This window comes from Cyrtonyx montezumae, unplaced genomic scaffold (assembly GCF_038088225.1).
Source record: "Cyrtonyx montezumae isolate F1298 unplaced genomic scaffold, pur_monq_1.0 scaffold_16, whole genome shotgun sequence".
NCBI lineage: Eukaryota > Metazoa > Chordata > Aves > Galliformes > Odontophoridae > Cyrtonyx > Cyrtonyx montezumae.
The window spans coordinates 9,502,748-9,516,132 of NW_027071892.1; the positions used below are offsets into that span (position 1 = coordinate 9,502,748).

Sequence of the window (13,385 nt, forward strand, 5' to 3'; positions counted from 1 at the left end):
GGTTGGGGCTGGGCTTGAGGATCTTGGAGGTCTTCTCCGATTTCAATGATTCTAAGACAAAATCCGATCCCGAGGCGGAGCCGCTGGCCTCATGCATCCACCGTGAGGCTGCGTACACCACCGGGGCAAAACAGAGCCCGAACCACGACAGAATCACAGAGCATCCCGAGCTGGAAGGCACAGAGGAGGATGGCGGAGCCCGACTCCACCTAGAACCAGCCAAAATTCGGCCCACGCAGCGGGAGGGGACCTAGCACGGAGACGCTGCAGGCGACGCTGCTCCACGGTCGGGGTCCCGAGGACCGGGAGAACCCCGGCGTCGATCTCCGCGGTCCCACGCCGGAGGACGCGGGGTGGCGCCAGGCGGAGCGGCGCACCGGATGTCTTCGGAGGATAACCAGGAGCGCGAGGCGGCGCTCTAGCCAAAAACTCTATGGGTGGCGCGGCGGATGCGGCTCTCTATGGTCGGCGATCGGGCAGAGAGTCGCAGCGCGAGCGTCCTGTCCAGGGCGGCGCTCTAGGCTTCCTCTCGATGGTGCTGGCGGTTGCTAGGCTGTGCTGGGCCTAGGCCGCGGCGGGTCGGCGCCGCCATGGCCGCCTCGGCCTCGGCCTCGGGCGTGGCGGCGGCGGCGTTGGGGCCGGCGGAGGGCCCGTGCGTGCTGTGCTGCGGGGAGCTGGAGGTGGTGGCCCTGGGCCGCTGCGATCACCCCATCTGCTACCGCTGCTCGGTGCGGATGCGGGCGCTGTGCGGCGTGCGGTACTGCGCCGTGTGCCGGGAGGAGCTGGGCCAGGTGAGGCCGCGGCGGGGACGGGGACGGGGGTGGGGGGGGTGGAGGCGGCGGTCGCAGCGCTGGGCAGGTTGATCCCGAGGCGGTGCCCCTCGTTCCCGTTGTGCTTTGGTTGCTCGTCGCGTCGCCACGCGGCGGGGATGGGGCCCAGGGTCTGGCGCAGGGGTTGGGGATACTTCGCTGTGGGGCGGCTGTAAGAGCCGGGACTGCGAGGAGAGATGCGGGGAAGAACGGGTACCGTGAGAGGAGAAGAGCTGCTGCTGAGCTGGGTGAGAAATCACGGCGAGGTGGTGCAGGAGACAAAGTGAAGCCCGTGTCCCGGAGGAGGGGTTGGCCACCTCGCTCCGGCTGCTTCCCATGGTGCTCGGATGGGGCTGAAGATCTCCGAAGATCTGAGTTGGTGGGTGATGGAAATGCCGTGGTTTTGCTGTGTTGGGTTTGGTCTTTAAACTGAGCTCGCTTGCACATGAGCAGCGTCTGTGTAGGGAAGGATGCAGATCACCTTTGGAGTTGAATTTACCATAGAATCGTTAAGATCAGAAAAAAAACCTCTGAGATCCCCAAGTCCAACCCCGACCCATCCCACTGTGCCCACTGGCCCTCAGTGCCACATCTCCACAGTTCTTAACACCTCCAGGGATGGTGACCCCATCCCCTCCCTGGGCAGCAGTGCCAGTAGCCAACCTGAGCTTCCCCTGGCGCAGCTGAAGGCCATGATTTCTTTGCACACCTCTTCTCTTAGGAGGAAGCAAGCTGTGATGTTGCCCTGCTGCCATAAAACCACTTGTCTCACAATCACAAATGGACTGTGAGCACTCTGGTTTTATAACAGTTGGTGAACTTCAATTCGTTAAGCCATCTTTTACTCTCATTTGTTAATTGTTAAAAATGATCCCTTTGTTATAGTTGTGTGAGAAGTCCTTCTAAATGGCAGTGCACTTCTTTTTTTTTCCTTTGTTTCCTTCATGCCCAAGTACCACTATAACACTGTTTAGTCTGTCCATCTCTCTGCCCCAAGAAAAGAGATGCAGGCCAGCATGTGTCACACCACATGCCTTCAAATGAACTGAATGAGTATGTAGGATCTAAACCAGGACCTGTTCACTTGGCTAGCGTGTGGAGTTAGAAGAGACACATATAGCTCACCACATCTCATCTGGTGCTGTACTGATGAGGGTAGGCTGGACCATGTCACAGCATGATGCACAGAGGAAATGGGAATAACTTTAAAGATGGCTGGCATCGCTACGTGATGGAGGAGAAAGCAGGATATACTTGTTATGGTAATGTGTGCTCTCAGTGGTGTGTAATTGCTGTGCTGGAGTTAGGCAGGATTGTTTGTTGGCCTGTGAAGTCACCGTGATGTGTCCTTGGGTCAGGCTCAGAGGACTGGTCAGTGTGTTTGTTACACATGTGTTTGTCCTTGGGACTGCTGCAGGAACCTGTGATGGACTCCAGTGATAAGATCTGCGTTCTGCAGCTCATTCTTCCCTTCTTTAACTTTCTTCAGGTTGAAATGGAAGTGAGCTTTACAGAAACAAATTCAGTAGATTTTAATAGTAGCCTTACTGTAAAGAAAGCTTTAAAAACTAATCTAACCAGAAAAAAAACACCAACCCAGAAGGTTTGCTTCAAGGTGTTTCACCCCAGCAGGGGTAGAAGAGCAGCTGAACAAAACTAAACTGCACCTGTATTCTGTAACAGCTGTTCCATGAGTGTTGCTGCTACCCCAGCACCGCTCAAACTGGGAATGTTGTGCAGCAGACAGCAGTGTGAGCAACCAGGCTCTGCTGGAATGGAGGCACCATACAAATAAGTTGGGAAGTGGTGTAGGATTTTCCCTCACTTCACTGATATTTGAGGAAAGAGGAGGCAGTGGTCTCCCCGACAGACCCTGAGTGGTGTCATTTTCCCTGGCAGGCTCCACCTTTGTGTGGTTTCCTGTTGGGAGATAGGAGGTGGCTGAGCACGGGTCTCCGGGCAACGAGTGGGTTGCATTGCTTGGAGATATTTATGCCCCATGTGCGTGGTTGGAGTAGCCAAGCATCATAAAAGAGTTTCCTAATCTAGTTCAAAATCCAAAGACCAGGCAAGTCCAACCCACCCTACGCACTGCTCTTGCTGGAAGCTGATAAGCAGTGGCAGTTGCTCAGCTGAGGGCTGTGGGGAGCAGTGGTGACACACAGCTCTGGTCCTGTTGCCTGAGCCTTTGGCTATGGTGAGATCCCAACAAACAAAGCTTGAGTTCACCTGCCAGCCCAAATACTGCACAGCCCATGGGAGCCCCCCCTGATCCCCGTGTTGTGTTGCCTGTAGGTCGTCTTTGGGCGGAAGCTTACGTCTTTCTCGACGATAGCACTGAGCAAGTTGCAGCATGAGAAGAAGTACGACATTTATTTTACAGATGGAGAAGTTTATGCGCTGTACAAGTAAGTACGAGAATCCCTTCTGTAACCTGACCCTAAAACATCACGTTGTGAGCTGTGCTGTGTGGCCAGAAGTGTGAGCCCTGATAGAGCGACGTGGTTTTATTTTATGGAATTGGTGACTTTGGTGCAGTGGCCATTGGTCGCTGGGCAGCACAGGTGGCTTTGGTGGGATGAGGACAGCACAGCTGGTGGGAGCTCTGTGCCATAGCTGTGGAGGGAGCAGCTCCTTTGTTAGGTGTACAGAAGCTCTGCCAGCAGAAGTTGCTTTTTGCTTCTTTACCAATGGCCAGCTTGCTGGAAGGCTCTTCATTCCTTGCGTGGCTGCTGTGTAAATTAGTAAAGGCAAAATTGCTGTTACAGTGTTGCATAAGGAGTAATCAAAACCAATTGTACCATATGTCATATGAAAAGAAGTGTCCTCTTCTTACAGAGGTCTTGGTTATAAATGGGTGAGAAAAAAGGTGCAAATGAAGTTAAAGGGATGGTAAAAGTGTGGCTTCGGCATCATGCTCTGGAAATATTTTTCGTAATGCGTTTAATTGGGAATCTCAAACTTTACTTAAGACCACAGGAAGTGAAAGAAGAGGGAAACAGTGAAACCGGATAGTGGGTGGTCCCACTTTCTTGGAGAGCAGTGCATTGTATGTGATCCAGGCTGAAAATGCACCTTCGTGATGCCTTTATAATTTCCATTTCATGAGGTTGGGCAGTGGGTTTTGGTGAGGAGAAGCAGTTGGAAGCATGTTCTGATTAATTACACCAGCCCTGGGAATTAGTTTTGATGACAGGATTTGTGGAGGGCTGCTGAGATCGCTGCCCACAGGATGGTAATCAAGTGTGAGTGAGTGGGGGCTCCCACTGAGTCCAGTGCTCTGCCTTTAGCTCTTGTTGGGAATTGTGCTTACGTCTTTTCCTCCTTTCCTATTGCTTTTTATCTCCCCACCCCATCATGTGCTTCAGTTGCTGACAGTATAAAGCATAACTAATTTAGATGTGAACATAGCCCACATCAGCTGAATCTTTGTTCAGGCAGGAGTGAGCAGTACAGACGTGCTCCTGTCCTCTTGCAGGCTGTGTGCTGGTGGTGTGCTGCTGGCAGCACTGCTCAGCTCCCTTCTTAAGGTTCAGGCCTCCGTGTACTTCGTTCTCTTCTGTTCCTGACCAAAAAGTATTCTTGGACTAAACAGAATGCTAACCTCATCACAGATAGCTGGGGGAGCAATAAGAGTGCAGAATTGTGCCATGGACAGAATGATTATCTTTCGATAAAGATTTCAGGTTGCTGAGAGGGAACTGGATAACTTTTGGCAAATCTTCCTTTGTCCCTCAGGAAGCTGCTGCAGCATGAATGCTTTTTATGTCCAGATTTGAAGCCATTCAATACCTTTGCAGATCTGGAACAGCACATGAGAAAGCAGCATGAACTCTTCTGTTGCAAACTCTGTGTTAAACACTTAAAGGTGAGTCAGTTTTACGCTTTAATGTGTGGGAAGGAGAGGGTGGTTCCTTATGTGACCTGCACATGGGAGCTGGGAAGAAGGAGATGCTGAACAGTACCACTGCTGTTGAAGTTTCTTTTGCCTGCCTGCAGTCAGGTCAGTTGTTTTATCTGAGGCTTTCTTCTTTCATAAACTGATTAATGAAAGAGGCCTGAAGGTTCTAAATGGATTATGTTTTAAATTAAACCCCACCATATTAATGAGCTTCGAAGGTTAGCTCCTCCCCCACGATGCCTGTAAATACCAAACCCTATCTATCTGACAGGAAGTGAATCCTGAGTTGTAGACAGGCTTTGTTACAGCTCTTACTGTAGTGATTTAGGTATCTTTGAGGACTTACGAGGACTTTAGGAATTAAATCTGTGACTTAGAAAATATTAATGGTGGTTCAGAAAGCAGAGTGCGTCATGGAGCGATGGATTTCTCTCTCAGATCAGAGTCAGTGTAGGATTTACAGTTGAATCACGTACAGGATGAGGATCCATCTTGCTGGTTTAATGAGATATACATATTTGTTCACGGCGAATTTCCTGCATCTTGTTGATTTGATTGGAAAGGGAAACGTGAGTGTGTGCAGATGAGGTCTGCCGTGTCTGATGTACTCACACACAACGCGAGCAGGGCTGGTTTGAAATGTAAGGATGAAGCACTTGGTGGAGAGCTGAGTGGCCTCAGTGTCCTGAGCCTTAAGACTACTCCTCTTACTATCACCATCATTGCCTTTTTTTGTTGTTTCTTAGCCCATTGGAATTTTGCTCAGGACAGCTGCTGTTCTGTCAGTCAGGCAGTACATTGCTCAGCCTGGAAGTCAGAATTCCACCTTTCCCTGGAGCTCAGGTTTTTGTTGTTTGTTGTCTGTATTTCTCAATGATGTGTCAGGCAAAATCAGACGTTGTTGTTAAATGAATGCCGGGGCTGCTAACCTTTGTGTCTGATAGTTGTCAGCACTGTTTATTGTTGCAGGAGGGAATTTAATGCATGAGCATGTACTTACAGAACTCATTTCATGTGGTTTTGTACATACATTTGTTTTTTCTGAAACCAATTGAATACTGAATCAGGGAAATGCATTTATGTCGTGGTTTCACTGTTAGTTTATGCTGGTCAAACTGTAGCTTGTTGCCCAGGGGGGCAGCAGAGGATCCAGGAGGGGTCAGGGTAGACTCATATGAAGACCAGCGCATCTTTTTTGCAGGATTAGTTTTCATGGAACTGATTTGAATCTCAGATCACTACTGCTAAGTCAAGGGAAGGGAAAGACGAGGCAGTTTCTTTTAGCTGCAATGTCCTTTGAGCTCTGCTTATGAGGTGCTTCCACAGGCAGCCTAGGTAGGCAGTGCTGGAGTAGTAAACTAGCAGAATGTGTGGCTTCTAATTTCAAAATACTGAATAAACCCTTTTATTTTGGAGAAAGCTTCTGTGCTGTCAGTACTCCCTGCAGAGAAGTTCTTAAACTTGCAGAAGCTTTGGTCAGTCAGTGCTAGCTAAGGCAAGTGAACCTTTTCCCAGAGTGAGTTAAGATTCCTTGTTAAAGAGACAAGAAATAAAAGGTGTTCTGTTCTCAAGGATATGTTGATCTTTCTGGCATCTTCAGAACCCTTCCTACCAGAGCAGTGTTAATATGGGCAGAAGATTGGCTGACAGTGCAGAATTTGTTCACTGAACAGTATTGTTCTCACAAAAGGAGAAAGGGTGAAGTTGATCTTATCCCAATGTTTGAGGTGGCTGAAGTGAGATGCAGTTTGGATCTGTCTCTTGTATCTTGCTTCCTGGTCACTGAAAATTCGAGTTGTGAGCTGTCAAGCTGCATCTTTTTAAAGCAGATCTTTGACTCCTGCAAGCGAGTAAGTGTGCAGAGCCTAGCTTATTCCATGCTGTGTATTTCTTCAGATCTTTACATACGAAAGGAAGTGGTACACTCGGAAGGACCTTGCTCGCCATCGAATCCATGGAGATCCAGATGACACCTCTCATCGTGGCCATCCCCTGTGTAAATTCTGTGACGAGCGTTACTTGGATAACGATGAGCTACTGAAACATCTGAGACGAGATCACTATTTTTGTCACTTCTGTGACTCTGATGGTGCTCAGGAGTACTACAGGTTTGCATAAATAGTTTTATTTCTCTTTTAGCTTGAATTTTATAGGAGAATAGTTTGGATTTGTGTTGGGTTTCCTGAAGTGATGCTTGAAGAGAGTCCAGGAACAGGAGCAGTTTGGCTATAGGCTCTTCTGCTCCTTAAACCGTTTCTATCTAGTTCACTTAAGTTTTCCTCAGCAGTGTTAATGTTAAGTGTTACCAGATGGAGTGGAGGATAGCCACGTGCCATTAGTGAGATATGCTTGCAGAGCTGCAGCTCGGCCTCTCTTCCTTCCCCAGCGATTACGAATACCTTCGCGAACACTTCCGTGAAAAGCATTTCCTCTGCGAGGAGGGACGGTGCAGTACTGAGCAGTTTACCCATGCTTTCCGCACTGAAATTGACTACAAAGCACACAAAACGGCCTGCCACAGCAAGAACAGGGCTGAGGCCAGGCAGAACCGGCAGATAGATCTTCAGTTTAATTATGCTCCCCGGCACCAGAGGAGAAACGAGGGTGAGTGTGGCTGGGGGGTGTTGCGATGGCCAGGGGCGTCTTCATGCTTTAATAACTGTCCCTCTTGATCAGGTGTTATAGGTGGAGAGGACTATGAAGAAGTTGACAGGTACAACAGGCAAGGGAGGTCAGGCAGATTGGGTGGCCGAGGAAGTCAGCAGAACAGAAGAGGCAGCTGGAGATACAAGAGGTGAGTAACAGCACTGTGTGCATTTCTGTTGCTGATTAGTGTCGTTTCTTACTTGGCAATTAACAGGTTGGAAGGAAGCAGGGACGAAGTTTGGAAGCTTCTGTAATGAACCCTTAACTGAGAGCAGTTAGTTTTCAGTCTGAGCCGTCGTGCTGGCTGTGTGCCTGCTGAAAGTGAAATTACTCTGGGTATGCTTCCTGGGCTTGCCAAAGAAAGCAAACACTGTAATCTTCACCACGTGGGATAACTGAAATCAGAATTCTTAATTAATTTCAGCAACTATGTTTGTGCTAACTTCTTTTTAAAAAGATTTTTCCAAAGGAAGTGATAAATCTTTGGAGGTTTAATGGACCTTTTGGTCTGGGTAGCCGTGAAGTTTCTATTCTAAGGCCCATGCTTTTCATTGAACAAACAGATCTCTGTGTGGCCAGACTGAGTACTTTGGAGAAAGAAGAGGGTTAAGTATTGATATGAAAGTTTGCATTTATTTCTCTCATTTCACGCATACAAGACCTAAGTGCTTTTTACATACTGCACCTCTGTTTTTCTTTTTCTCACTGGATAGTCAGCTGGTTCCTTACTGGTAATTTCACTGGGAAAGAAGTCCATCTCTGAACACCTTTACATGTGGGTGTCACATTTGGATTTTGCATTCATTGAGAGTTTGAGCCATATTTCAAATAATTTCTTTGGTCTACAAATAAGACTTTACATTTGAAAATGGGAGAAGTAGGTGTCTGCTAGCATTCTTGGTACTGTCTCTCCCAGTTCACTCCAGTTGATTTCTTCTGTCCTGGATTGTTATAACCACACATAGAACCTGCAGATCCCGAGGTTAGATGTTGCCTGTCTCACTAGCCAAGGGTGCATTGGAAGAGTGGGTTTGTTTCAGTCTTCTCAGCAGGTGGCAGCACAAGGCCAGGGACAGCCATCAGAGCTTACTGTAGAGACAGTAGGTGTAGTGAGGCAGAGGTGCCTTATAATCCTTGCTGTTTTACCAAGAAAATGTGCCCTGTCCTGTAGGGAAGAAGAAGACAGAGACGTTGCAGCAGCTGTCAGGGCATCTGTAGCTGCTAAACGACAGGAAGAGAAGAAACGGGTAGAAGACAAAGAGGACAGCAGCAGAGGTAAAAAGGAGAACTTGAGGGATTCTGAAGTAGCCAGCTCCAAACGTGTGCCAAAGTCTTCAAACGAAGCTGCAGGTTAGTGCTGAACATATTCTGCAGCTGCAGGGAGGTATGAAGGTGTGGTGATGGTTCTGGAGATCAGCCTGGCAAAATTGTTGTTCTCAAAGCCAGTGGGTATGGAGAGAGCTGTGCAGTCTTACTCCAACAACACACGTTTACAGTGAAGCGTGTCTTGAGTGGGCTGGGATTTGTACAGCCAGCTATACTTAAAATGAAGCTGGGTAGAGATACCAAACATAGTTAAGGTATGACTGTATCTGTGATATTTTGTCCAAATAATGTCATCTAGGATTCCTGTTTTCCTGCTCTGTCTTGCAGGAGCTGATTTATTGTGATGCTTGGGATGAAGTTAGTCCCAGTAAAAGTTTGTAACTGGTCAATAGAATTGTTTTGATATTACTGTTGCTTCAAATCCCTTTTCCACTGTTTTATTGCTCCTACAACAGGATTCCTACTCAAACTGTATATGCTTTCATAATGAGCTGAGAGCTGCTGAGAGCTCGGTCATCTAATGGGTACAGCTCAGCTGGGGATGGCAGGCAAGGCTGTCTTACCCTGCTGCTAGCCCAGCTTTTGCTGCATGTGTGTCAAAGCTGTTATCAATCTGTTCTTAAGCTGATGCAGTCCGCAGCACTGCGTTTTAAGACAAATCCTAATTGGGAATGATTTATGTTTTGATGTAAGCTGACTGCCCAGGCGCTCATTGCTTAGCAGTGTGAGCATCTGTGCAGTAGAGGTGTTGAACAGCTCAGAGGAGCAGCTTTCCAAGCAGAGAATTGGCATACTGAGTCAGTGTGTCCTAACCCTGTGCAGGCAGCTGAGTGCTGGCCTCTGGGAGAAGTGTAGAGCAGGCAGCTAGGGGCATTGGCTTCTTAGTTGTGAAGGAATCCTCTAGAGACTGTCTTATCAACCAGTGTTTTGCTCACATTAAGTTCCATGAATTGCCTGTATGCCTGATGTCACAGTGGTGAATGTGGTTAACTGAAGGAAATGGTGATGCATGGACTTATTAACTGACATTCCAAGAGGACAGTGACATCAGCAGCTGCTGAAAATAGGGCTTGTTAATGCTACTGTCATGTTTGTTGATAGCTTCCACTTTGAAACTGATGGATTTTAGTTGAATATATTTCTTTGCTCTTTTTGTCAATACCCCCAAAAGAAGCAGCTGCTAATGGTGCTTTAAGCCAAGATGACTTTCCAGCAATTGGTTCTGCAGTGGGACCTCTACAAGGGTAAGTTTGTTCAAAACTGCAGCCATGAGAAAGCTGATTTAGAAACTTACGTGGGTTGTGTGTTTCTGGAAGAAATAGTTTTATAGATCTCTTGAACTGCAGGTGCTCCCCTCGCTCAGTTCCCCTTCTGCTTTGACCTGTTCCTGTGTTAGCTGCCTGCATGAACAGCATAGGCTGTTGCTTCAGTTCATAGCTTGATTTTATTTCTTTCTTTATTTTTGTGTGCTGCAGTTACAGGCAACTTTTCAGTATTCTTAACTCCACTCATTTTTAACTTGGTAGCTTATCTTGAGGGAGCCATTTACTATTGGGGTTTTAAAATAAATCATCTCGTTAAATGGGCTAAGTCTGTGAATAGAGTCTTTGCAGGATGTGGACACTAGAATGCACTAGAAGCACACGTGTATGGCCTGCTGGCCAGGGTAAGGTGTGCTAAGGCAGCACTGATAAGGCAGCAGGGCCAGCGAGACTGCTTTGATGCAGAATTTGCATCCTGTTAACACAGCTGTGCCAGCTGTGCCACTCTAAGTGATGGATTGAGAAAGAATGCAGTCAGGCATGGAGTCTCTTCCACCTGGTGGAGTTTTGCTGTCTGCAGTGGTGGTGTAACTAGGTGTGCTTTTCCTTTCTCACAGCTCTGCTCAGCTAGCAGCAGCTAAGCTTAAAGAGGATTTCCCAAGCTTGTCGTCCTCTGCAGCACCCACTGTCTCTTCTGGGATGTCTCTGACATATACAGCGACTGCAAAGAAAACAGCTTTTCAAGAGGAGGATTTTCCAGCTCTGGTGTCCAGAATGAGGCCTAACAATAAAACAGTAACTAACATCACATCTGCGTGGAACAGTGGTTCCAGTAAAAATGTGGTCAAAGCCATTAGCAACCCTTGTGTAAATCAGATAGCCAAAAAATCATACTCCTTGAATAGCACTAAAGGAAATAAGAAGAGCAATAAACTCTCTCAGTCGGATGATGAAGACACCAGTAGTGGCTTGACAACCCAGGAGATAAGGAACGCACCGACAATGTTTGATGTATCATCCTTGCTGGCAGCTTCTACCTCACAAACTTTCACAAAAGTGAGCAGGAAAAAGAGGATGGGGGTTGAGAAGCAGAGACCATCATCCCCACACCTGTTACAGGAGACCTCGCTTCCCAGGTCATGTGTTGAGAAGCTGCCAGAAGCAGAGCGGACATCAAACGCTGCTTCTGCTCTTCACGCCTCTGACAGATCCACAGCTGTCGTGAATGGTCATTCAGAAAAGCCCTTAGCGATCTGTAGTGCACCCAAAGAGCCCCCTGGCCTTAAAAAGCCCACAGTGACGAACCAATGCCCTTTACCTCAGGAAGACTTCCCAGCTCTTGGGAGCTCAGGATCAGCTCGAATGCCACCGCCACCAGGTAGGCACTTCAGGGCACCAGCAGCTTTCTTGGCTGTAGCTTAGAGAAATGTGGCTAAAGTTAAAAGGCAGCCTGAGTAGCAGTCCTCTGTAGAGTAATATCAGCTGCTGTGAAGTGCTTCTTGAGCTCAGGGACACGATTTAGAAGTGGGTTGTTAGGGTAGTGTGGTTAGATTGCAGTTGGACTTGATGATGGTTGAAGGTCTTTTCCAACCTGAGCAATTCTGTGATTCTTGACCTGAACGTTAAGGCAGCAGATTTCCACCTCTGTAATATTTAGGTTTCTTTTGAAATAGTGATGACTGCCCTGTTGACTCCTTACTTCTTGATGCTTCTGGAGAGCACGTCAGACTGGTGGTGTTAATTTTACTTGCTGGTGTGTGGGTGCCACAGATATGTGCTCTAACTTCCTGCCCATTTCTGCTTTTCATTTAGGCTTTAACACTGTGGTGCTTTTAAAGACTCCTCCTCCGCCTCCGGGACTGTCAGTGCCTGTTAGTAAACCCCCTCCAGGTTTTGCTGTTATTCCATCTACCAGTATCTCTGAACCTGTCACTACATCTTTGAAAGAGTAAGTAGAAGTCCTTTTGGTTAGAGTTACTTTACACATTGCATCTGAGATACGCCATGGAAGCTTCAAACGAAGCACAAACACTGAAGGGATTACTGTAACCAAGTGCCACTTACAGTAATTGCACGTGTAGTTGGGTGGAGAAAGGGAGAATAGTCACGTAATGTATGTCTGCAGCATATTTCCACACTGTGAAGCAGTATCAAATTGCATTGCTATTCTTCCCCCAAATGCAGGCCAAAATCCAGCCATGGGTCATACTTGATACCTGAAAACTTTCAGCAAAGGAACATTCAGCTCATACAATCCATTAAAGAATTCCTCCAAAGTGATGAGTCCAAGTTCAATAAATTTAAAACTCATTCTGGGCAGTTCAGACAGGTGAGTGGGCAGGAACCTCTGCCTTCCTGAACCCTCCTCTGCTCAGTTCGTGCAGTGCCTCTGTCTGTGTTTGGTGAGTGGATTGGATGGAGGTTTTAACTCTGTGCTCCACCACAGCTCTTCTGTAGCACTAGCAGAAAAGCAGTGAGTGTGGTGTGGCCCAGGAGCACGTGAATCTTTTTATAGATGAATCAGGTTATTATTTTTTAGATGCCTAACTATTCCAATTTTCTTTTCACTGAAGGGTCTGATTTCTGCAGCACAGTACTACAGAAGTTGCCGAGAACTGCTTGGAGACAATTTCAGGAAAATTTTTAACGAGCTGCTGGTGTTGTTGCCAGACACAGTGAAGCAACAGGAACTGCTTTCTGCTCACAACGATTTCAGAATCAAGGAAAAGCAAAGTTCAAATAAATCCAAAAAGAACAAAAAGAATGCTTGGCAGATGGACTCCAACTCTGATCTCGACTGCTGCATCTGCCCAACGTGTAAGCAAGTACTAACACAGCAGGACATTGTCACTCATAAAGCTTTGCATATTGAGGATGAGGAGTTCCCCTCCTTGCAAGCAATCAGTAGAATCATCAGTTAGCTCTTACGAAGACCAATAATGCACTCTCTGTCTATGAATATGCACTTTTTGGAATGAGGTTTGACTGTGTAGTGTGGCTGAGAGCTGGTGCCAGTTGAGTACTGATACACAGGTAACTGTTAGAGAGCCCTCTCAGTGCTGTTCATAAATACTGTGCAAAGGGATCACTGGACTGTGCCGTGGCTAATTAACATCCAAAGTCTGAGCTTCCAAAATGCCTGAGTAGAATTAGGCCAAAATGGCAGGGTGTGCAGGCAGGGGGCCACCTTTCTCCTGTATCGCAATAGCTGAGAAAATACTTTCTGATCTGAAGTCTGACTGGGGACACAATAGGGGAATACACATCTGGCTTGGGGGTTTTCTTTCTCTAGGGAAGGGTGGGAGTGGAGGTGGGGGGGAGATATTGAATCACTGAAGTGAATAGAAGCAGAAGTGACTTCCCTTATATTCTGATTTTTGTGCTGTTTCTGTGACCACAGAAATCGAAGCAGTCAGGGGTGCCGAGATGCAGAATTGCTCC

At 47.4% G+C, this 13,385-nt stretch overlaps 1 protein-coding gene across 2 annotated transcripts; it reads left to right on the forward strand.

Annotated features, from left to right (window-relative positions):
* The first annotated feature begins 548 nt into the window (after positions 1–548).
* On the forward strand, positions 549–12,903 carry ZNF598 (zinc finger protein 598, E3 ubiquitin ligase). Of its 2 annotated transcripts, none has more exons than XM_065732705.1 (12): positions 549–791; positions 3,105–3,217; positions 4,548–4,677; positions 6,607–6,818; positions 7,097–7,314; positions 7,387–7,504; positions 8,528–8,706; positions 9,854–9,926; positions 10,562–11,322; positions 11,757–11,892; positions 12,129–12,273; positions 12,518–12,903. In XM_065732705.1, exons 1-12 carry the CDS (start codon positions 591–593, stop codon positions 12,863–12,865), a joined length of 2,634 nt encoding a protein of 877 aa, XP_065588777.1. In that variant the 5' UTR covers positions 549–590; the 3' UTR covers positions 12,866–12,903. The 2 variants fall into 2 exon arrangements, with proteins under 2 accessions (XP_065588777.1, XP_065588778.1); XM_065732706.1 differs by having other exon boundaries at positions 9,857–9,926.
* The last annotated feature ends 482 nt before the right edge of the window (positions 12,904–13,385 follow it).

Coding starts and splice junctions, on each gene's coding strand:
- ZNF598 (XM_065732705.1), top strand. CDS start 591: ATGGCCGCCTCGGCCTCGGCCTCGGGCGTGGCGGCGGCGGCGTTGGGG. Junction 6,819..7,096: donor GGTGCTCAGGAGTACTACAG/GTTTGCATAAAT, acceptor TTCCTTCCCCAG/CGATTACGAATACCTTCGCG. Junction 8,707..9,853: donor GTCTTCAAACGAAGCTGCAG/GTTAGTGCTGAA, acceptor TACCCCCAAAAG/AAGCAGCTGCTAATGGTGCT.